The sequence below is a fragment of the Doryrhamphus excisus genome, chromosome 4 (genome assembly GCF_030265055.1).
Source record: "Doryrhamphus excisus isolate RoL2022-K1 chromosome 4, RoL_Dexc_1.0, whole genome shotgun sequence".
Taxonomy (NCBI): domain Eukaryota; kingdom Metazoa; phylum Chordata; class Actinopteri; order Syngnathiformes; family Syngnathidae; genus Doryrhamphus; species Doryrhamphus excisus.
In genome coordinates, this window is record NC_080469.1 from 13,994,402 (window position 1) to 14,018,164 (window position 23,763).

A 23,763-nucleotide genomic window follows, 5' to 3' on the forward strand; every position below is an offset into this window, starting at 1 on the left:
ATGATACTAATATTTTGCGTCTGACTTTAACTTATTCAATCAACTGAAGACAGTACCAGGAGTCAATCTACGGGAGGAGGTTTTTATTGTGCAAATATTTTTATAGTAATGTGGTTGCAATTAAAATGATTAATCTCCCCTTTGAATTACGTTCATTTACTTTGAATAGATCGCCAATTTGAGTAAACAGCGATTGTCTGTAATATTACTTGTGTTACTGTCAAATAATAATACTAAATAAGTCACTGTATTTGAGTAAATACAATATTTTCCCAAAAAGTAACACACTCTATCCAAACCATCTATGAAATGAGAACTTTTATTCATAATATATTCATACTTGTACACAAGTAAAATAAAATGAGTTTCTATGTTTCCATTGCAATTAACAAATCGACAGCATTCTTTTGGCAAATGCTACCCATATAACTTTTCTTTCATGAAAATAAAAGTAAAAATGGGGGCACAGTAAACCAACTGTTTTTCTTTTAAAAACATGAAAAAACAGAACATTACCCAACAAATGCATCACTTTCAATAAATAATGGGAGGGGGTTCCTTTGATTTTATTTAAACGGACCCAACATTCTTTGTGTGCTTACTGTGTCGGAATTTTCCTTTTTTTGTAACTCTTGGTGGTCTCTTTCAACAGTAGAAGCTTTTTAAGGTGGAGAAATGGGGGGGGGGGGGGGGGGGGGGCAGCTTAGACACAGTACAGTTCAGTACATAAAGAACAAACAATTCTGGGCACCGATTCATTATATACATCAGATCTGTAGTGTTCTGTAAAGGCATCCATTTTGTTAAATGTACTCTTATCATCGTCCCCATTGTTGTTGTCGCAGCAACTCACTGGCCAGTCACTGTCTGTCGTAGACGCCACTGCATCATCTCTTATCATTGTCATGAGCATCCGCAATCTTGAGTCCTGCATCAAGAACTATATCAGGAGTCCTAAGACATGGCTAGGGAGATCCAGATGGTGGGAATGAGGAGAAAGTGCAGAGCTTGCAATCTAGGGCTGCTGCCTTTGATGCAGTGGGCGTCTGATCTTGGCTTTTTGGAGCACTTCTTTTTCTTTTTGTTTGAGGCTGTAGAGGATTCTAGACTGTCTATAAGGTCAGGGTTTATACTTTCCATAGACTTGTCCAGGGTGTTGGATAAGGTTCCAAGTGGTCCGTCATTCTGCTTGTTCTGGGTCTCATTTTTCATTCTTTCTTGATCCTTGTGTTTTGTCTTGGACATGTTCTCTTTTTCCTTCAGGGGATTGTTAGTGATTTGGCGACTCTTGCCTGACAGGATAGAGGATTTATCGTTGTCTCCAAGACAGCACCTCGGAATTGTGTCCCCTGGGGGATTCTCGGTAGAAGGGAACTTTCCAGACGGGGCCTTGGAACTGAAGAGATTGGTCTGGATTTGAGGAGTTTCCACGCATCCTTCCATGTCTTCGCTCTTTAGTCGTTTCAGATCCTTTCCTGCCAAGAATTCAGGAACATTGCACTCTAACTCCGAGCTAGAACCCTTGAAACGCTTGAACCATTCCCACAAGGTCCTCGCCCGGCAGTCACAAATCCATTGGTTGCCATTTAAGCGCAAATATTGGAGGGTTGTGAGCGGGTCCATAGTTTCCCCTGTCAAGACGGTGAGGTTGTTAAAAAATAAAAAGAGAGATTTAAGCTTAGCCAGATCACTAAAAGCCCTTGGTTGGACATAAATGACGCGGTTCTGGTGTAGCAGCAGGCGGTCCAAATTGATTAAACCACGAAACATGTTGTCCGTCACGATTTTGATCTTGTTATTGTGCAGGTAGAGATAGGTGAGGTTGGCAAGGTCCAGAAAAGTGTCGTCATGCAGGGTTAGAATGTTATTATCCTGCAAGTAAAGGTACTGTAGGGAGAACATTCCTCGGAAAACCCCAACTGGCAGCTCTGACAGGCCGCACCTGTGCAGGTGGAGCGTGTGCAGCTTCGTTAAACCTCGGAAGGCTGTCGGGCTGATTGTGCGCAGGTTGCTGTTGTCCCCAATATCCAGTTCTTCCAGTTTTTCCAAGCCGTAGAAGGCGCCGGCCTCGATGTAGCTTATGTTGTTCGAGTAGAGCCAAAGGACGGTGAGATTTTGGCATGAACTGAAGCTTGTAGACCTCACGACTGTCAGTTTGTTGCTCTGGAGGAATATTCGCTGGCTCCGCACTGGGATCTCAGTAGGAATTGAAAAGAGTCCTTGTTGTTGGCAGGCCACGGTGGGCCGCGGTTCACTGTAGCATACACACTTGGCAGGGCAGCCATCAGCTTGAGGTGCAAAGTTCAACCACATGATCAGAACCAGGAGCCGCCCTCCTAAAAAGAAATGACAAAACACATCAGTGTATTAGCAAATATGGCTGAACAAAGATGTCTCATCAAATGAACATAACACTTATTACAACGCTGTTTGACTTGCTGCCTGGTACACAACAGTGAGATAGCGGAAAAATGCACAAATCAGCTTCTTTTGTTATGATGCTTTATTTGAAAATACATTTTCTACTTGTAATACATCTGTATAGTATCTGGATCAAGGGACCAATTTCCTCACAGCTGCCTGCTGACGTGAGGACCTGAACTGCCGAGTCATTTAACACTGTGTGGGTGTCTTTTAGGTGGAAAAAGGCCTCCTCTAATAGGACACACATAATAATAGTGTTTTATATTGTTTTCATTTGGCCTTTTGGACATAAAATGTCAGCTTGCTATAAAAATATACTATATTAATATATTTTTCACTTCAAACAGGTCAGAATTAACAACAAAAAATGTATATTGGGTAATACAAAAGTAAAGGTTACGATGTATATGGGTGTTATTTCATGCCTAGATGGCTCCAATAAAATAAAAACATGTATTTGGAAGATTGTATGCAGGTTGTCTATGCCATAACTACCAAAACATTCCATCCATCCAGCTTCTAGGCCGCTTAATTTCATTAGGGACACCGGTATGCTGGAGCCTATCCCAGCTGACATCATGCGAGGGGCAGGGAGAGCCAATCACAGTGCACATATAGAGAAACAACCATTCACACTCACATTCATACCTATGGACAATTTGGAGTCGCCAATTAACCTAGCATGTTTTTGGAATGTGGGAGGAAGCCGTAGTAGTAAATATAAAATGTATTAATATTGAAAAAATCCTCAAAATATAATATATTATTCATTCATTCATTCATTCATTTTCTACCGCTTTTCCTCACGAGGGTCGCAGGGGTGCTGGAGCCTATCCCAGCTGTCTTCGGGCGAGAGGTGGGGTACACCCTGGACTGGTCGCCAGCCAATCACATGGCACATATAGACAAACAACCATTCACACTCACATTCCTACCTATGGACAATTTGGAGTCGCCAATTAACATAGCATGTTTTTGGAATGTGGGAGGAAACCGGAGTACCTGGAGAAAACCCACGCATGCACGGGGAGAACATGCAAACTCCACACAGAGATGGCCGAGGGTGGAATTGAACCCTGGTCTCGTCGCTGTGAGGTCTGCGCGCTAACCACTCGACTGCTGTGACACCCTATAATATATTAAATATAATATATAATGAAATATTCAATTTATGAATATTAAATCCGACTTCATGGAAATGATCTTATTGCATTCAAAATGTCCATAGTAAAGAGTGAAGAGGTAGAAATTTTGACATTCTCCATTTTGCTCATGTGAACCTTTTTCCTTAAAAATAGACGTGTGGCTCATTTTCCATGTGGCTCTAAGTCTAGAGATTATCAAACTGCTTAGAATTGTAAATTAAATGAAAAAGATTACGATGGAAATAATGTTTTGGCATTCCCCCTGCAGCAGTGGAAAGAGCGCAGGTACGTAAAACAGAAGTGCATCATTAGGGGCTTCACAGTCCCCGTGAAGAAGACAAAATGCCAAAATGTCAGACGCATGTTGTAGTATCAGCATATAACTACATGGACGACATCAAAATCTCAAAAATCCTCCCAAGCTCCTCTCCAAGAAGCTGAGACTTCTCATTCGTTGCTCTCGTGCATGTGTTTAAATCCCGATGTTGTAACCATGACAGGTGCCCAAGAGTGAGAAAAAAAGCATGAGGCTTACTCAGCTTCTGTCCATCTATTTTCATTTCCATGCCATGCATTGTGGTGCTGCTCATCTGTTGACATGTGAAAGCGAGCCTGGGTGTCCCCCTACAGAGGCCCTCCACTGCACTTTCCCTTCAATTGCCCTGCTCAGCCGTCAGACTGCCACCGGAAAGCTGTCAAGACTTCCTACTCTTTCTGCATCGCAGCACATTTTCCCCAAGCAGTGCCTAACAATAGCAATATTTTACCACACAGAATGCTTTATGTATCTCCTCTGCTGTCCCCTCTCTGCTGTCTATTCATTAACAGGCTATTTTCACCCATGCGTCACATGTCAAAGTCAGCTTCCCTCTGCTCTCCCTGTAATATGTCCTGTCTTTGTTAGCATTTGCTTGAATGGCCGTGTTGGCCCGACAATGGTGTCAACTCCGTCCCAATTAAATTGGTCTACACATATTTGATCTGCTTCTGCGATAACACTGGCTAAATCTCTATTTTGATAAGATTAACTGAAAATCAGTTGATTACTGTGCTGGTTAGCTAATGCATTTAAAATATTTAATGATATTGTTTTACATTAATACATTTGATGTTTATATTTAGAAAATATTTAAGTTGCACTTCTTTATTTTGTCCACTTGTAAAACAAAACATTTCATGTCAAAACTGTGGACATATCAAAATAAATGTATTGGAATGTGCAGACAGGCTATCAGATAGAACTGGTTCCTTGCAGACACACTGTCCAGAAATATCCTCATATCTTCACCACAATGACTGCATTAGAATATGCTAAAAGCATAACTCCAGGTGTCATTGCATCTCTACACCAATGTGAGTGATTGTACACCCTTTTGAGACACTTTTCTGCTGAGGGTATGATTAGGTACAGTTACGTACATTTTTTTATATTATCAAAGCAGCATTTCCCCAGTGTTGGGAATCTTCCCCCTTCTCTACTGTGTCAAAACATGGTTTTGAGGCTCCCTGTTTTCGAGATCCTGCCAGTGGTATATCTTCTGAGAGCTATATCACTATGTAGTACAGCCCACAACATTAGTCAGTGTGAGTAGACAAGCCTCTTTTGTTTTCGTTTGACTGACACTGTGGGCCCTCAGCTTAAAGTATATAGCTTTCGGCCTGTCGTGCTATTTACGATTGCATGCTGACAGTAGAAGACAGCCTCAACAGAAATGCAGGATTTGTAGTCAGTTTGAGTGACACGCTCATTTGTCTCAATACTCAACTATTCATCATAGGGCCATTGTAAACAGCCTATTAAGTAGTGGTTGGATAATATATCAACATCACAATGTATCATAGCATACAACATCAATACACTAGCATTAGATATTGTATTGTCAACATTGCAAAACAACCAAGTTTTTGTTCATACTTTTCGTCAAGTATCTCCATTGGCTGTAATTGTTACATTAAATATATTTCATATATGCAGAAAATTGTGTGTTCATTTCTTGGACTCACTTTGTGGAAAAAATATTGGGATATGTATTGTATATCGATATTCAACCTAAATATATAGAGATATGAGAATTGGTCCATATCGCCCAGCCCTAACATGGGTAAGAAGAATTATGTGTCTCCATGTTTGGGTGCTTCATTTTTCAGATCTGTAAAGTTTCTATTCAAAGTGCTTCCTAAATATGAACCATATAAGGAAGTCCGCCCCTCTATGACATCATGACGGGGCAGTTTTACCACGCCTTTTGAAACAGCGTTTTGAGCTATCCCAAACTTTTTTCAGGGAAACTTCAGAAGGGTAATGGTCTATTCTAGAAGAAAATAAAAAATTGTCAGGCTGTGAATGCTGAATTATAATTTTCCACTGATCCATTGTATATAAATTGTTACATCATAAGAGTTTTTCTTCCAATACACCCATTATCATGCAATTTCTTTGCTATACTATTGGTATATAATCATTGGCAGGATTCACTTAACAAATATGGGAAAGTAGTTTCCACTGAATCTTTTTTTAAAGCTATGGCACAGGCATGATGTAACAGAACTGCAAAATGAGGGTTGTCTGTATCAAAAAAAAAATGTCTGAAGCTGAACTTTCAATGTTCGTTCCTGTGGAGAACAGCATAAATACATCATATTTGCTGCAGGGCTGAGCAATGGAATTACAACGATACCAACCCTGCAGCCTAAACGAGGTGTCGGCCCTCAAATGCTTCTAACTAAGAATTTCGTTTCATGTGAACATTGCATGTTAGCAAACACAAACTGATTTCATGATGTTAATTTTAATGCTGAAGGTCTGTATAAAAGTGATACCATTAGCTACTGTAGCAAAAATAACAGTAAAGCCATCTTTGTTTTGTCAATTTTATGTCCATATGTGACATGTATATGTAATTCTACTTGACTATCAGTCGACATGTGGGATTCTATTATTCCTCCAGCCATCGTATGGTTTTGCTCTGATTGGCCGAAATGACCATATGATTAGGGGTTACAGCAACACACATTGTTTGCAATGTAACATATACCTGGCAGCCTGCCATTGTATTTTTGTAGAATATTGCATGTTCACGTTTTTTTAAGCACCGGTTTGGACAATTATTTTTATTTTACTTGACAAAAAAATGAGTTAAAAATAGCGCTGTGTGTGCACACAGCCTCAACTATATGGGTGGGTGCAGACTTGTCAATCATGTGTGCCTGGTAAGTTTGGAGTCCTGCACAAACACTGATTTATCCAAGTGCAAAAACACCACAATCACTTTCCTCCAACCCACGACAACAGACAAAGGTCATATAAGGACAGGGCATTGAGCCTCCAATTCATCATAGTGTCTTTACTTAGACTCCCTTGGGATTAGGCAGGGACAGCTAACATGACAGTTTCATCCCCCTGTCCTCCCCACCAAGTGGAAGTGACGTCTCTGTCAGATATGAAACACATTCTTATCCACTGGGACCTCCTGGCCTCTTTGTGAAATTGTACATTATTGTCCTGCACAGAAGCAGCCCTGCATTTAATTTAGACATGATCCCTCTCTGTGAGGTCATGCATCTCTGTGAATCCATTGGTGAATACATACATTGTTTGGATCATTTGCATAGCTTTGAGGAAAAAAAAAACAACGTTTTACTGATATTTCACTGACTATTTTAAATGGTGCTTTGACCCTCCAATTGTAAGGGCTGTCGATTAGAGAAGAATCCTCTATGGACTCCAACACATTTTTTGTTATCAGTTATTGCTTTGCATTATGTGCTTTGTTTGGGAGCATTTGTTTTTTCACTCCACCAGAATAGCGGTTCTATGTAGGACTCTGTAGGAGGCGCTGCAACGATGAGAGAAAATTATTTATTTATTTGTGCATAGTGTTTATTTGCCCATCAAGTCAGGGTGCGTGGGTCAGATGGGCGCCCTCTACAGATGGGAACATGGCAGCCAAAATACAGTAGTCAGGGGGGTGAGTTAACTGCTGGGCCTCAGTTTAAAAAAGTAAATTACAAAAGCAATGGATATAATCAAATTAGCTGACTGCGGTCCATTTGTTGTGTAAATAGCATACACATTTAAAATGCAAATTAAGGGAAGCGTTGCCTCACCATCTACGGTTAGCCAGGGTGACCACAGAAATCACTTAAACACTTCAGGTGTGTATATAAATATCTGTTGAATATCTGAATATCTGCTGGAGCCTATCCCAGCTGTCTTTGGGCGAGAGGCGGGGTACACCCTGGACTGGTCGCCAGCCAATCACAGGGCACATATAGACAAACAACCATTCACACTAACATTCATACCTATGGACAATTTGGAGTCGCCAATTAACCTAGCATGTTTTTGGAATGTGGGAGGAAACCAGAATATCCGGAGAAAACCCACGCATGCACGTGGACAACATGCAAACTCCACACAGAGATGGCCGAGGGTGGAATTGAACTTGGGTCTCCTAGCTGTGCAGCCCTAATTTCAATAGTCCCTTAACCACTCATCCGCTGTGCAGCCACTACAACATTAAATACATTCAATTCAAGAAAGCTCTTCAAATCTTGAAAGTAATTATTTATATGTTCCAGGGTATCGTAAGGCAAGAAATGATATCAACAGAGCCTTCTAGTGTTCACTGTAAACAAACAAGGCGTGCTGTCAATCTGGCCAACCAGGCATTTTACAGGTTATGGATTGTTGGTGATGGGACGACTCATACATGATCCTATTTATAATTTAGCACTCAACATTTGGCCCCAAATAATAAATGTGTTTTTTTGGAAATTGCAACCATAATACCACCCGTATACCCGTGTAATACACACATACATTAGAGCTGCAAAAATCAATGATGAATCAATGATTAATGGATTATCCAGTGTCAGCATAAAACTCTGATCGGAACAGCCCTAATTTTTAAGCCTTGCCGTTTAGCTCTGCAGAGTGATCTTGTCAAAGATGAAACGTACAACTCTTGCGACAGAAAGTAACTTTTTGACACTAGGGCAAGGATTAAAACATCGTAGCTGTGGAAGAACTGGAACATATTCTAAAAGGAGTTTTCTTTGAACTCTAAAGCTGTGAAAAATGTCATATAATAGGAAAAATGTATTACTTTCCAGAAAATGTAAGGGTTTATAGGAAGGTCACTTTTCCATAGAGGGGGTTGGATCAGAAGGTTGTTTTTTTTTTGTTCCAGAGTATCGTCTACCACCTTTTAATCCATGATTTAAATCAAGTCATTTACTCAATATTTCACTTACGGCTGGTTTTAACATCTAACTAATGCATGCATAGGGTGCATTTGTATCTCAGTGGGATATGATTTATCGCCAACAAGACTTGGAAACATCGATAAAGCAGATCTTCACAGTATTTTAGTATGTGGAATCAAATTATGGCTCAGATTAAGTAAAGAATTACAACAATGCACTAAAATGAGCGACTTCAAGAATGAACAAGAAGTTGATGTTTGCAAAATAAAAAGAAGAGGCTATTATACTATTGATGATGTCTCACTATTATTTATAATGGTTATTACATTGTTACTTTCTATGTCTAATAAAAAGAAAAAAAGGGAGGGAATAATAGATGAATGCGGATGGAGGGGGGTAGGTTTAAATAGGATATGCTTTTTTCTACTCCTTTTGGACATGCAAAACTGATGTATTCCATTGTAAAGTGTGTGCATGTTGAATAAAATGAAATGAAGCCTCACATATTAGATCAAAGTGTTTATTTAGGGCATGATGGAGCAGAGGGTTGAGCCGCCGTCCCTTCCTTAACAACAAGACACAACTCGATGGCCGAATTGGAGAGTAAGGGGGACAGATGAGGTCCTGTTCGACACATGTGGCACAGCGCTGGCTCAAGCAGATGGGCTCATAAATAACTAAGACAAGGACCAGGCTGTATGCGTGTATTTCAAGGGCTTCATAGACACCCACACATGCATGTGTGCAAACACATATTCGAGTATTCCACAAGAAGATGACAATCAATTATAACGAATGCCCAGTAAATAGTTGAGGATAACGGTGGCAGGCAGATAGGTTATCTTGTCACACCGCTCAAATGGATGCGGTTAAGAAGAGGCAGTGGGATGGCGATGTCCCGACAGCGAGGGAATGAGCTCGCAATCAGAGGGCTGTCTGATCGAATCCCCTCTTGACTGCTGAAAAATTGAATGGGAAAGTGGAAGTGAAGAGTTCTCCCCCTTCAGCAAATACCATCACATTATCATCAAGCCCTGAGTGATTTGTGCCGACCTCCCAAGTTATACAATGTTGTTATCACTTTCCAACTCCAACTCAACCTGAAGTTGCTGCTTCTACTATAATTTGGAAGGAGTAACAACATAATACGGTGTACACAATGCTGCAGGCATATCCAGCATCTGTAGTCTGGATACTTTTAAGGAGAGTTAGAGATCTCTTGAAGTACGCTGGTGTCTCCAGGGATGTCATTCACGGCATACAACCCTTCACTTTTCAGCAACCTTTTGTGTTACACTATATCGTCTTAAGGGACTATACTATTCTGAAGAAACATGGATATATTTTATAGTAGTCAGTGTATATAGCATGTGTGGCATATATTTACTATCCAATAGGAATGCCATCTATTACTGTCTAAATAACTGGCAATATATACTGCAGTGTCAATGTATACACTGACGACCTTAAGAGTCCAATTTAATTTCAATTGTTTTTTTCATTCTTTCATTTTCTACCGCTTATCCTCACGAGGATCGCGGGGGTGCTGGAGCCTATCCCAGCTGTCTTTGGGCGAGAGTCTGGAATGTTAAATGTCTTAATAATAATCTCATATCTTTATAATAATTTCATCTTCAGACTTGTAGCTATACCCGTCGATAAAAATGTCCTTCCCAGCGTAGAACATGCTGGTGTGCTGGCCTTCATACCAGCACGAAAACACAACATATGTTGGTCATACTGGGGTGCTGGTTAGGTTAATTAGCGACTCCATGCAAACTATTGTCTATGTTGTTTTTTCAGCAGGGTTGTAGGGAAATTTCATTCATGACACTGAATAACCAGCAAGACCAAGTTGTGTTTTTGTGCTGGTCATGCTGGTTATGCTGGTAGCTTGTATCCAGACCAGCATACAAGCACAAAAACACAACATTGGTTGCATTCCCTGTCCAAGTTGTCCCAGCCTGTTAAAACCTCTTTTCTTGAGAAAGGTCGGACTGTCCAGTCCCTACTTCTGGATCGGATTCGGAATCCAACACATATGGCTGTATATTAAAAGCATGACAGCAGAGTGGGCATACCGGCAGGCAGACGTGGGTGGCATAAATAACAGACTGCTTTCACGGGAACCACGAAATCTGAAGAAATACAGCTGAATAGGTGTAGATTCTGGAAGAACTATAAAGCTTTGTGTGCTGGTTATGGTGTGTAGCTGCTCTATAGGAGTCCAATACAAAGGGCCCGACAATGAGTATAATAAATCCCCTTTAAATAACTACAATTACATTGTCTACCTTACATGGGTATGTGAAGGACAGCCCAAGCAACAGAGAAGCAACAAATGCCCTACTTTGAAGGTTTTTTCGTGTGCTGGCTGCAAAGCAACTATGCCTCATCAAGTGTTTGAGGCTTTATCTTATCTGCATACAGCTGCCGAGGAAAAGAAATGACTGTTTCACTGCATGTCCCCCAGAATTGGTGTTGCTTCGCTCTTTGGGCAGCCTCAGCAAAGCTATTTATGATATTTCTAAGCACTTTTCCATGAACATATATGGAGCAGTTTTGACAACTTCGGGGTCTTTCTCTGCCGGAGGTTTTCAAAATCTAATTAACTGTATGAATGGAGACTTGCTCCAAGGATGAATGATTTCACTAACAAATTATGCTTCACACCGCTATAAATACTGTAAAACCACCACAATCAGATTATAGGCATTATATTTAATAGTGTTAGAGAAAGAATAATGCTTCCTTTGAGCTGCCTTTGAGTCATGAAACAAGCGAGACTTGTTTGCTTTTGTGCAATTAAATTTGAAAAGCTTCAGTAAACATCAACTATGGCTTCAGATAAGGCTAACCGTCACACATGAAGCCTAGATGATTTTTATAAAGATGATGAAAACACACGAAGGTGGTCCTCTGGCCGTAAGGAAAGGCTGCAATCTATTTTGAAACATTTTGGATTGGATTGTGTGACTGCTGAAGGCAAAAGCTGCACGCTCGACTCTGATTCAAGGCCTCAAGGACAATGTGGAAAGGATGGACATTACAACATCTTTTTTTTGGCAGGTTCATTGTAACAAATGTCCACTTTTGGCAGCACTGGCTCACTCTGGGAAAGACACTTATGTTTGTCCAAGAGGAACATGCTCGGGATTGAAGAGTTGACTGAGATCTGAGATACAATTGGTGGAAAGAAAAAACAAGTCGAGTCTCAGTGGCACTGTGGTTTAGATTGTAACCTGTGAAATAAAGATTTCCCATAAAAGTCAAAAATAGGAGCTATAATAATAGGAACTCCGGTTTCCTCCCACATTCCAAAAACATGCTAGGTTAATTGGCGACTTCAAATTGTCCATAGGTATGAATGTGAGTGTGAATGGTTGTTTGTCTATATGTGCCCTGTGATTGGCTGGCAACCAGTCCAGGGTGTACCCCGCCGCTCGCCCAAAGACAGCTGGGATAGGCTCCAGCACCCCTGCAACCCTTGTGAGGATAAGCGGTAGAAAATGAATGAATGAATGAATCCCAGATTTGGAAGTAGTTTGCCATATTTCACACCTAAAACTATGTGACACCAACATCTGGCTCGATGGAAATTGCTTTCTATGTAAAGTAAATTGAGCCAGTGAAGGATAAAAAGGTAGAGACGGCACTTGACAAGACAAAGCATTATTGTCACACTTTTAACTGTCATCATATATTCAATCTCAGTTCTGCAATATTCCACTCTGCTGGACTCACACGCTGACTATGCAGAATAATGAGTTTAATGCAGATCTTTCAGACAGACAGGGATGACATGTATAGTGTCACATGAAAAAGCACGAAGAAGCCATTTCCTCACTGATACTGAACATTAAAGTAGTCAGAAAATAATATAATGTTGGTGTAACATGAATTCTTGTTGCAAGCTGTTTGATGCCATGCTGGTGTCAACAGCAGCCACGCTGGATTGGATGCTATGGGCTATAAAATCTGTTCCTCCTTGAGACCAGGACATTTTAATATGTTGTGACTGGATTGCTATCTGTGATGTTGACAGCATCGCAGGAGGGGAGAGACAACTGGAATGTACAGGTAGATGTTTGTCTATTGTCTGACAGACTGGGTTGTGTGTTGATAACAGGGTATTGATACCACACTTATATATGAAACGTATTTTCTTTAATTATGACGTTTGGGTGCGTGACTTATCAGACATGCAGTGGTGGCAACACAGAGTCCATGTGCCCACAAGTGTAAGACTTATAAGGACAGTGCTTGATTTGTATACAGTATTTGCATAAAAGCAAATCAATTAATAAACACATGCAGCATGAAGCAAAAGTGAGCAAATTCCGGGCAATTCTATTTCTGAGGCGTGTGCAGCCCTTGAGGCATGTTGACCTGAATAAAACAAATCTCTACCTCTCTTTCATCTCCTTTAAATCAATGCATTCATGCAACAAGAAGCCTCCTTATGCTGCTCCACACTAAAAGGAAATGTGTTGATAGCAGTGTGTGGGATCCCACTGTATTTAAAGTCTTCTAGCCTCTCTAAAATGCTTGTCACCTTGAAATATTTTATGCAATCAAAGCAATAGAAGGCCAGTGTTTATCTGCAGGGCTGCTGCATTACTCAGTGATTGTATGGAGGTGATTTCAGGCATTAGTAAGGCGTAGCATCTTGCCTTTATGGTACCTCATTTATGGTCATTCATTCGTTATCACAGACCACCCCTCCCATTGTCTATCTGTTTCAATCTTTAGCACTGTTTCAAACTATTTTTATTATTATAGCAATACTACAGCATTATTTAGAACGTCTACATTACTTTTTGACTAAAGTAATGAAAAGCTTGATATATGACACACAAGAGATGATACAAGGACACATGGGTGATGCATGGGGGAATAAGTGAATGGATAATGTGGGAATTGGAACAAATAAAATGAATGGACGAGTCACCCAGCAGATGAAGACCGCTGCGTCGCCAGAGTCTCGCATCTGCACGTACACATACACAGGCGATATTGCACAGTGACACGACGGGTTAGAAAGTGACACTGATTTTTTCGAGGTGTTTTTTGATGCAAATGTATTACTCGTATATTACTCGCATATTAGTTTTGAAAAGCGAAATTCTTTACTTAAGATATTTACCATGATAAATAGGTGGGTTGCAATAGGAAGGGCATCCGGCATAAAAACTAAATCAAATAATCATGCAATTAACACCTTGCGACCCCTGACGGAAAAGCTCAAGTCAACAACAACATGGATGGACATGTTAATTTATTGCAAATGGATGGATTATATCAACCCTCGTGATGATAAGTGCAATGGAAAATAGATGGATGGATGATTTATTGATAAACAGGTGGACAGATGAATGATGCAATGATGGATACTACTTTTATTACTAGATTGATTGATGGATGCGTAATAAAGATAAAGATGGTTTTCATATTTGGGAGAAGCTGGTGAGTCTCATTCAAAATTGTATGCAAAACACAAAGACGTCTGATAACGCCATCATTCACACATACCTTATTTTTTGACAGTCACAACATGAGTAACACATCTCTCCAATAGGCCACAACAAAGAGCTCTGCACACCTCCCAACATTTTGTATTTGACTTGCATGAGCCAATGGTTAAAGAAGGATTTTTTTTTTATTTGGTTGTTTTTTAAGCAAATCCATGCTTCCTATTTTCACTTTGCAGAAGGGAATCCAAACAGCTGTGGCCTTGCTGGTTTAATAATCCCACTTCACAGATTGTCCAACAGTGAATGTTCACTCCTTTGCAAGAATGAAAGGAGAAAAAAAGTGTGCATTATTTACCAGGAGCCTCAATGCCTCACCCTGTGCAGACAAAGAATTCTGCTGCAGGAAAATATATTTCTTTTCTTATATTGAGAATAAAGAGATGGAAAGACTTGAAAAAAAAGTGGAGACAAGGACAGAATGAGATTTGGAATGTCTTCACATTAACTACATTTCCTTCATTCAGCGTTTGTGCTTCCTGCCCTTCTTTTTCCCTATTGGCCTGATAAGGGCAGCTCTTTACATCAAAGGTCTCCGTAAATCAGTCACCTTTGCTACTGTAAAGGTCGCACACAGGCCCAAAGCTCAGTTCAGTCATCCCTCCTCCTGAATTCCCAGGTGAGGGATGATCCGAGGCTGAGTGTCATGCTCACCTGGCCCCGGCATATACTCTCATCTCTTCAAAACACCTCCCTCACAACTTGGGTTGCATCCAACAAGATAGAAATAGGAGGAGGAGGAGAGCTGGTGACGTTTCCCATTTCACGATTCACGGCTTGGAAGGCACCAGATAAGACAAGAGTAAAGATCCAATAGTAGCAAGTCACCTTGCTGCCGTGTATCTGAGCCAAGTATGGGCCAGGTTATCTGCCTTTACTGCTGCTCTGGGGACAAGAAGTAACATATTGCAGTCATTCCCAGGAAAAAAAAAAAAAAAAAAACTTTACTGGATTTAATCCTAGCTGCACGATACTGATATATATGGCCCATAATATAGCCAAACCTGTCAGTAATACAAACAGAAAATAAAAAGCAGTATCCATTCTTCAAGAAAGGCATTGTTTACGATGTGTGTCCCTGGGCATATTTTCCCATTTATGAGCATATACCCTCCATCTAATTCATTGGTGTTCAAGGCCAGTCAAAATCATACTGCGTATAGACCTTGCTTTGTGCACGGGGGCACAATCACGTTGAATCACACTGTTCTCAAACAGTTTCCAGATGTACTGAATTGAAAAGTCCTTTTCCAGGCTTTATTTTGTACCAAACACGTGTCGTTATTGCAGCTCTAAAACAATCGTATCACATTTTCAGTGTGATGCACAATGGTGCAATTGGAGTGTGGCTTTATTGCAGCATGACGCATATGACAACACTTCTTGCTTTGCTGTCCGGGTAATGAGTCTTTCCATCCCTAGAGGGAAACTATCTGGTATTTTTAAACCACATCCTTCAGCTGTTCTTTCTCCCCTAAGCTCCATCTTGGAAGTACCCGTTGGCTTGGAATATGAAAGGCATTGCTAATGTCGGCATTAATTGGTTTCATATGTTAGGATATTGCAGATATAAAATGTAAAATGATAACCAAAACATTGTACAAGAACTGAGATTAACCGTTTAATTGAGCAAATGTCAAAAATAGGGGCATTCGAGAACCAGTTCCACCGTAGATATTTCAACAACTATTTGATATTCAGAGAAATTTGGCAATTTAAAGTGATAATTCATAAATTTTCTAGATTGTCAAGTTATGGTACTTGATTATAATCCATTAAGGGATGTGCTTCTGAAATTTTATAACAAATCACCTGTCGTATATATTTTAGAACGCATATGACTTGACATAATGTACCTTTCTTTAATGGGTGCATAACCTTTCCTATATCAAACCCTCCTGAGCGTTAATTCTGCTTAGAGAAGCACAAGTGTTTCCATATCACCTGACAGCAGGGATTTCAATAATTCCGCTGAGCTTGTAACCTTTTTTTTTTTTTCTTTTTAGCCGCAGCTGCGTAATTCTCACCACAGCTGCTCGCTAGCGTCTTACTAATTTACTGGCATGTCGTAATGTGTGTGCTTGTGTTTTAGACCATTCTCATAGATTTAAATAATGCATTGCTTGAGACAAAAAGAAGACAGAAGGTGGAAAAGTTGATCTCTATGGGAGAAAAGTCCTTAATTAAAAGGTCCTACGAATGGAAGTAGCTTCTGGGCATATAATAAGAGAAAGCAGCACTACAGACTCCTGGATATAACAAAAGTGCAGTTGTTAAAAATTGCCTCTGTTTTCGCTTGATGGCTCTATTCATGGGAAATTGCTTCTGGTAAAAGACAACAAGAAATTGTGTTTGCATTGTCATGTTCACAAGGACAAGTAGTTGTCGGCAATGGGCAGACAATGACGAACATTACATGTGAATCCACTGCAAGTCCCATTCAGAGCTCAAGAAGAGCTCAGAGAGCTTCCATATTTCCTTGTGAACATGGCATGCTATTTATGATGAATGGGGCAACGGACTGGGCCCGAGATAAGAGCTCAATTAACAGTGCGGAGCCAAGGGCCTTGACTCAGTCTCCTGTGACTAATCCAGTGGCTTTTGCTGTCATTAGCAAGAGCAGACCTTTAATCATTGCTTCTCACTGCACTGGGATGTCCTAAACATATAAATATATGTTCATTGAGAGGTGGTCAAAGCCAGTGTGCTCTCGTTCGATCTAGTCTTTACATCTTTTAACGAGTCCGCTTTGGCGACACTGGCAGACAGTTCTAGTAAAATGTTCATTAAAATTTAAGCAGCAAATTGGGTCTGGATTAACTGCACCCTCTACTGGTTGATGCTAAGTAGTAAAATCCATTATGCCTTCATTGGCAAAGACAGTGTCCACAGCAACACAAATTTAATGAAATGCATCACATAAAACATCGATATCTGCTTGTAAACCAATGATAAAGGACGCGGCAGACATGATCAATAAAACAGCTGACAGCATTTTACTCTGGCAAATCAGCAAGCCAATAAACTGACCCGTTTTGGGTTCCAACCCAATTTGCTAGGCCTAAAAACAAAACAAAAGCAAAAACAAAACAAAAGCTAATCAACTCCAGAAATGTTTTAATGCATTTTCTGAATGCCTTATATTTGTATTTTAGTTCATTTAGCCATTTTTGCGTTTGGAAAATGTAATTAGAATGTGATTCAAGTGATTCTTAATACATTTGTATTTGTATAGCTATTTCATATATGTCTTTAATACGAGACAGTGACTGTAACAGTGATGGTTTTAGCTGTGGGCCAATTGCCCAGGTCGGCATTCTTTAAGGGGTGCGGCGGTGGGAAAGCAGAATATACGTACTGCTGCTATATATATATATATATATATAAATGCTCAGTGCTCCTCAAATCCTGAAAGAGCCAGTGCATTTGTGTGGCCCTCTACAGGCGTGATACAAACACCCGCCACATGATGTGGATCAAACCAAAAGAGTAGCGAGGGGGTGGGTGCCGTTGGACCTCAGGCCTCGGATTACATACAAATTGCTCAAAAATAAAACATTCATTCATTCATCCATTTTATATACCACTTATCCTCTCGAGGGTCACGTGCATGCTGGAGCCTATCCCAGCAATCTTCGGGCGAGAGGAGGGGTACACCCTGGATTGGTTGCCAGCCAATCACATGGCACATATACACATACAACCCTTCACACTCATTAAATTAAAACATTTAAATTTTAATACTAAATTAATTATACGGGCGACCAAGAGTCTCAAACATGAAATTAAAAGGGAGGGAATTTTTAGTCGATATGAGTTGGTTTAGCCATGACTTCTAGTTGTGTCAAAAAGTTAATTTGTGTCAGCAAAACATGGAAAAGACAAATTCAAAGCTGTGGGGTGTACAATTTAGAAAGAGGAAAGAAGAAGAGGAAAAAAGATAAAAGGTATGGAGCGATAGCATCACTTTATGTACAGCATATTAAGGAATGTATTTGATCAAATACAACATTAATAAACTAACATTAATTAATAAACACATTACTTTGTGTATATATTCTGTATGCTGGATATGTATCAAACATACATATATTTTTTTTATTTTAAAAAATTGAATTTGAGGTTAGAAAATATTTTTTTTAAAATTAATTCATATAATCCTACACATTTTATCTAAATATGACAAAATATACAGTATCTGCTTTAGAAGTGGGCTGGAAATGTTACCAAGCAAATGGGTGTAATATGGATAAAAATATGTGGAAAATAATGGCAGTGTTCATCTGGCCACTAAGAGATCCACTGAGGAAGTCGTGCGCACTAAAACACATCTCGCATGATGCTGTACTCATCCTCTGCAGGCAAAAACGTAACACACCATCTGTTCACTGATCCCCGGCAACAAACAACAGACAGACCAGCAGACTTGGGCCCGGGCACCATTCCCACACCAGCAATGGATTGTGGGAAACACGGAGACATGCACATAGTGTGGTGACTAAATGTGTCATGAGAGCTTGTTAGGATTTGATCAGGAGGCCTTTGCTGTCATTGCACACGGAGGGATGATGCAAATTTAGGCAGGCAGTGTGATGGAGGCACTGTGAAGCTCATACAAGTGAGGCATTGGCAGATAGTGAGATGATGGGTTCAAGAATGCAGCCTCTAAGAGAAATGCGAGACGGGTGAGTGTATTTTAAGAGCTAACACAGACAACTGAGGATGGGGAAGGTAGAGATTTGGATATGATCCATTTTTCAACCAAAATGAAGTCTACAGATGCCTTAATCGGAATGTTAAGTGACCCTCTCGATGTTATTCAAGGAAAACAGAAACACGGTACCCACTTATTTCGCTTATTTCCCTGGATTTTTCTGAATTTTTCTGAACCTCTCCACGACCCGACGGACACCTCAGTCACTCGGCTATGCTTCTCTGAATCCTGGAAAGTAACGCGATGGAGGCAACACTTGGACAAGAAAAGTCTGTAGCAAGAACATCAGCTAGCTCTGTGTTAGCTAGCCAGCTAGCAAATCTCTCAAAGTGCTACCATGGGACCGCTCTTGCTGCCTCCAGGCTAGGCTAGCTACAATCACCATGCCAACATTGGACTCTGACTCGCCTGGAGAGTTGAACTATGATTAAAAAAGGCAAACAAAAGGATTGCTGACCTTCTCGAGGACATTTACAATTTAGAATGTCGGTCTCGTCTCCCAACGCTATCCAACTGGCTAGAGTCCTCAGTAACCGGTGAGTCTGCACCACAGAACATCACTTTGGCACTCGGGCACACAGTTGTCTGGGACCCGTCCTCGTCATGTCAGCGACCTGCCTGCTCAACTCCAAACAAGGGGACCCCCTGGACCGAAGTGGTTGTCCGCAGACGGAAGAGGCCCCCGAGCGGAACTAATGACGGGGCACCATCTTCCCCGAGCCTGTCGCTCTTGAATGAGTATGGGGCTTTGTCTGTGAGCGAGAAGCTTGGGGCCGGAGACCTGTACCAGGAAGCTGCACCTGTTTCTACGGACCCAGACATCATGGCCCCGTTGATGGACACCACAGCCTTCCCTCCGCTCAAGGCTAGCTGCCCTCCAGCATCAGATGGGTGTCCAACAGGGCACCGCCGGCCTGCGAGGTCCTGTTCCTCATCCCAGCGCAAGCGGCTGGTTAAGGATTCGGTTCATGCTCCACCACTACCCATCTGACACACAATACCGGACATGGACCAATTCTCACCAACATTTCACCCATTTCTGTTATCATAACATAGTGTCAACACACCAGTACTACAATAACCTCTAACAATAATAACCAATAACAATAATAATACCTCTCCGGAAACACCAGCAATCAACCTCTTTATACAATAAGCCACCTGTCACCATCAACATGGCTGTTTTTAATGTTCGCTCCCTTTTTAATAAATCTTACTTTATTAATGATCTAGTTTTAGACAATAAAATTGATTGTTTATGTTTAACTGAAACATGGCTGTCTAGAGATGCACCAGTTGTTCTCATTGAGGCCCCCCCACCAAATTTTAACTTCACATTCTCTGTGAGAAGTGGCAGGAAGGGTGGTAGTACTGCAGCAATAATCAATGATTCACTTAGACTTAGTTTTTAGCAGCGCCCTCCATTCTCTGCATCACAATCTACAGACCACCAAAATATGATGCTGCTTTTATCAGTGATTTCTCAGAATTTTTATCAATAATCCATGCCACTTACAATTTTATCATTATATCCGGTGCATGTTGGTTTGCATGTTCTCCCCGTGCATGCGTGAGTTTTCTCCAGGTACTCCGGTTTCCTTCCACATTCCAAAAACATGCTAGGTTAATTGGTGACTCCAAATTGTCCATACGTAGGTATGAATGTGAGTGTGAATGGTTCTTTGTCTATATGTGCTCTGTGATTGGCTGGCGGCCAGTCTTTCGCCTGAAGACAGCCTGGATAGGCGCCAGCACCCCGCGACCCTCGTGAGGATAAGCGGTAGAAAATGAATGAATGAATGAATGTAGCAGATCCAAATAAAGATTAAGTCTGTTTTCACTTTGTCAGTTCCATTACATTCCTGTCTCAGGTAATACTGATATCAGTTTGCTGAGTGTTTTTGTACTGGAGTGCATTCGTTTGAGCTGAAATGAATAATTACTTTCTCAAGGGAGGGGATCATCCTTCTCAATGTCACAGTACATGATGGATTTAATGTTTGTCCCAATGATGGCAGAACTCATGCAACCCCAGACCATGAGGTTACCGCGAACCATGATTGACTGTAGGCAAGGCATCAGCCGTTTAGACAATATTGTTCAGTCAGTGGATAACACATATGAACTACTATACAAGCTATACACTCTGATGTATATCCAAGTTTCATTTCTCTAATATTGTCCCTGGAGAAGATAAACTGTAGTAAAAATTACTGCTACAATTGAGGGGTGTACTCACTCGAGAGATACTGTATAAAAAAGATGAAAGAGTAATTAGGTGTGGATTGACATCAAAGTCAGTGCTACAATAATAGAAATATCCATTATTTAAAAGAGAAATAAATAATTTGACCCATTAACTACATCACTCAACTGTGTCCGTGTTGTATTTGCCAGAAGCAGTTATGATTAAATTATGTGCTGCAATGTTTCAGTGCTGGGAGGAAACAAGATAACACAGAAAAAGCAGCATATTTGGAAGCAAGTTTTCCAACAGCTGTAGCTTCCGCATGCAAGGCTGAGTTCACACTGTGATGGTGTCACTAAAATAAAGATACAAATAAACAACACAAAGGTACATCACAACAACAGGCTCAGGCTATGACTTCTAATTTCAGATTTAGTTTTCTCGTCTTTTTATTAAGGTGAAACTGACCACAAAAAACAATGCTGACAAGCCCCTGATGTCCAGCTCCCTATTATCTCAGAGTATGTGCCTCCAAAGTGGTTGTTTTAAGCGCGACTCCTTTGCACAGTGCATGATGCAGACAAAGGGCCCAGAGGAAGACATTAGTCTCAAATAATGTCTTTCATTCAAATGATTTCTCCACACTACAGTGTCTAATTTATCTCTGGAGATGGTCAGCCAACCAGAAGTGGACACTGAGGTCTTGACCCGAGGTCTCGGTATCAAATCATTCAGAGCAAAAGATCCTGTTTGGACAAGATAAGTACCTGACCTCAAGTCTATTGCTCTGGGGTGGACAGTCTCCTTTGTGGATGCTGCCCTTTGATCCAGCCTGCAGAGCTTAGGAGGGAAAAATGCAAAGTCATCTTCTTATCAGCAGGAGGGGAAGACTTTGTGGATTAAAGTTTTTATTGTATTTCCCTCTCAACTGAATATCATAGCACACAACCAGGATCAGCAGGGTGAAATCCGCTCGTAATTCTAAATGAACTAAAAGGCCGGAGGCGATGTTTAAATGCTGCAAGCTGAAAAACACTGTCTCCACTGTGAGGGCATTGTTAGAAAAAATAAATAAATAAAAGAAGAACAAATTGCTCCTCAGCCAATCAGCTCTGATAGTGAGCGACAGTCTGTTGCGCCCCGTCCTCTCCTCAGGCCTAATATTCCACCAGGGGACTTTATCTGATGGGACCTTGCACTGAAATCGACATTTTGAAGATCTCAGCTCGACGCGCCATTTGGAGTCTATTACCTAAAAGAGCTTCTAGTTCCTCGCCAGTGGTGGCACAAGATCCACTCTGCGGGTCCGAGGTCGATAAAGTATCTGCTCATCAGGAGAGTGTGACAGCCTGTAAGACGAAACCACATCAATCACGAGGACCTGGCTAGCTGTTAGGATAATACATAGAGGGCCTACTGGGCCCATCATGAAGATCCTCAATATGTATCATGCGCTGAGGTCACTGGACTCTCCTTACTACAGCACACAACACTAAGTACATTTGAACATTCAGTAAGATCCAATAGAACAGAAAATATTCTGATAATAATGCTTACTTTTAATTGAGAGTGTCAAAGAAGGGTTGTCACTTGTCACGTCGCAGTTCAAATTGTTTGGTGAGACACACAAGCACCAGACTTGAACGGTGGAACAACAGGCACAAATCCCTGCTGCGGTAACCCACGCCAAGCCAAAATTCAACTCACTCTCAACTCAACTCTCCCAGGGAATACATTTATAGCAACACACAAAAGCACAAGTCTTATTAGTCTTACATTGTTTATCTTATCTTATTATATGTATGATGGGTAATACAAGGGCTCTAAAAAGTATTTAGGTAGTTTTATATGCTCTATGAAAATATTTGACTAATAAATAAGGAATCCAAATTTTTTAAGACAAAATGAAAGACGTATCTTTTTTTTTTTAGGGCTGTGTTAAAATTTTAATCATAATTAATGCACGCACATCATAGCAAGCCAAACTTCTCTTTATTCCTTAACATATCAACAGCAGTGTAATTCCACCACTATATACACACTAAAAGTATCACAACATCAAAAATTTTCCTGTTATCTATTGAAAATTAAGGCTTTCATTCCAATAAACAGCTTGAAATGGTACAAAGGTAAGTGGTGAAGGTTAAACAATAAATAAATAATGCGTATTTCAGAATTATACAAAAAGGCATGTTTGTGGGACCACAAAATGGGTCAACGACTTAAAGCTGTTCTGTTGGACAAACCCTGGCAGGCTTGGTGTTCAATGTTCCGGAGTACTTACTACCTCCTTTGTCTGCATAAAAACAGTGTTCGATGTGGTACTGTAACCTCATGAATATCAGTTGAACAGCATTGTATTGGAGAAATTATTTTGGCGCTGCAAAAATGGCAAGAAAGAGGGAATTATTAATGGAGGAGAGACAGACTGGAGAGACATATGTATGCATAGGATGTAAACACATATTTTGCTCCATATGAACATAATGTAGTTTATTATGGGGTACATGTGACATATTATTTCGTTCTACTCCTATCACTGGCAAAGAGCTC

The 23,763-nt window shown here is 40.6% G+C and overlaps 1 protein-coding gene across 1 annotated transcript in view; it reads right to left on the minus strand.

Annotated features, from left to right (window-relative positions):
- Nucleotides 1-692: 692 nt before the first annotated feature.
- The window catches only part of rtn4r (reticulon 4 receptor), a 48,304-nt gene continuing 25,233 nt past the window's right edge, over nucleotides 693-23,763 (minus strand). Inside the window, exon 2 of the mRNA XM_058070775.1 lies at nucleotides 693-2,336. Within this exon, the coding sequence (XP_057926758.1) occupies nucleotides 955-2,336 (1,382 nt within the window). The 3' untranslated portion in view covers nucleotides 693-954. The remainder of the gene's footprint in view (nucleotides 2,337-23,763) is intronic.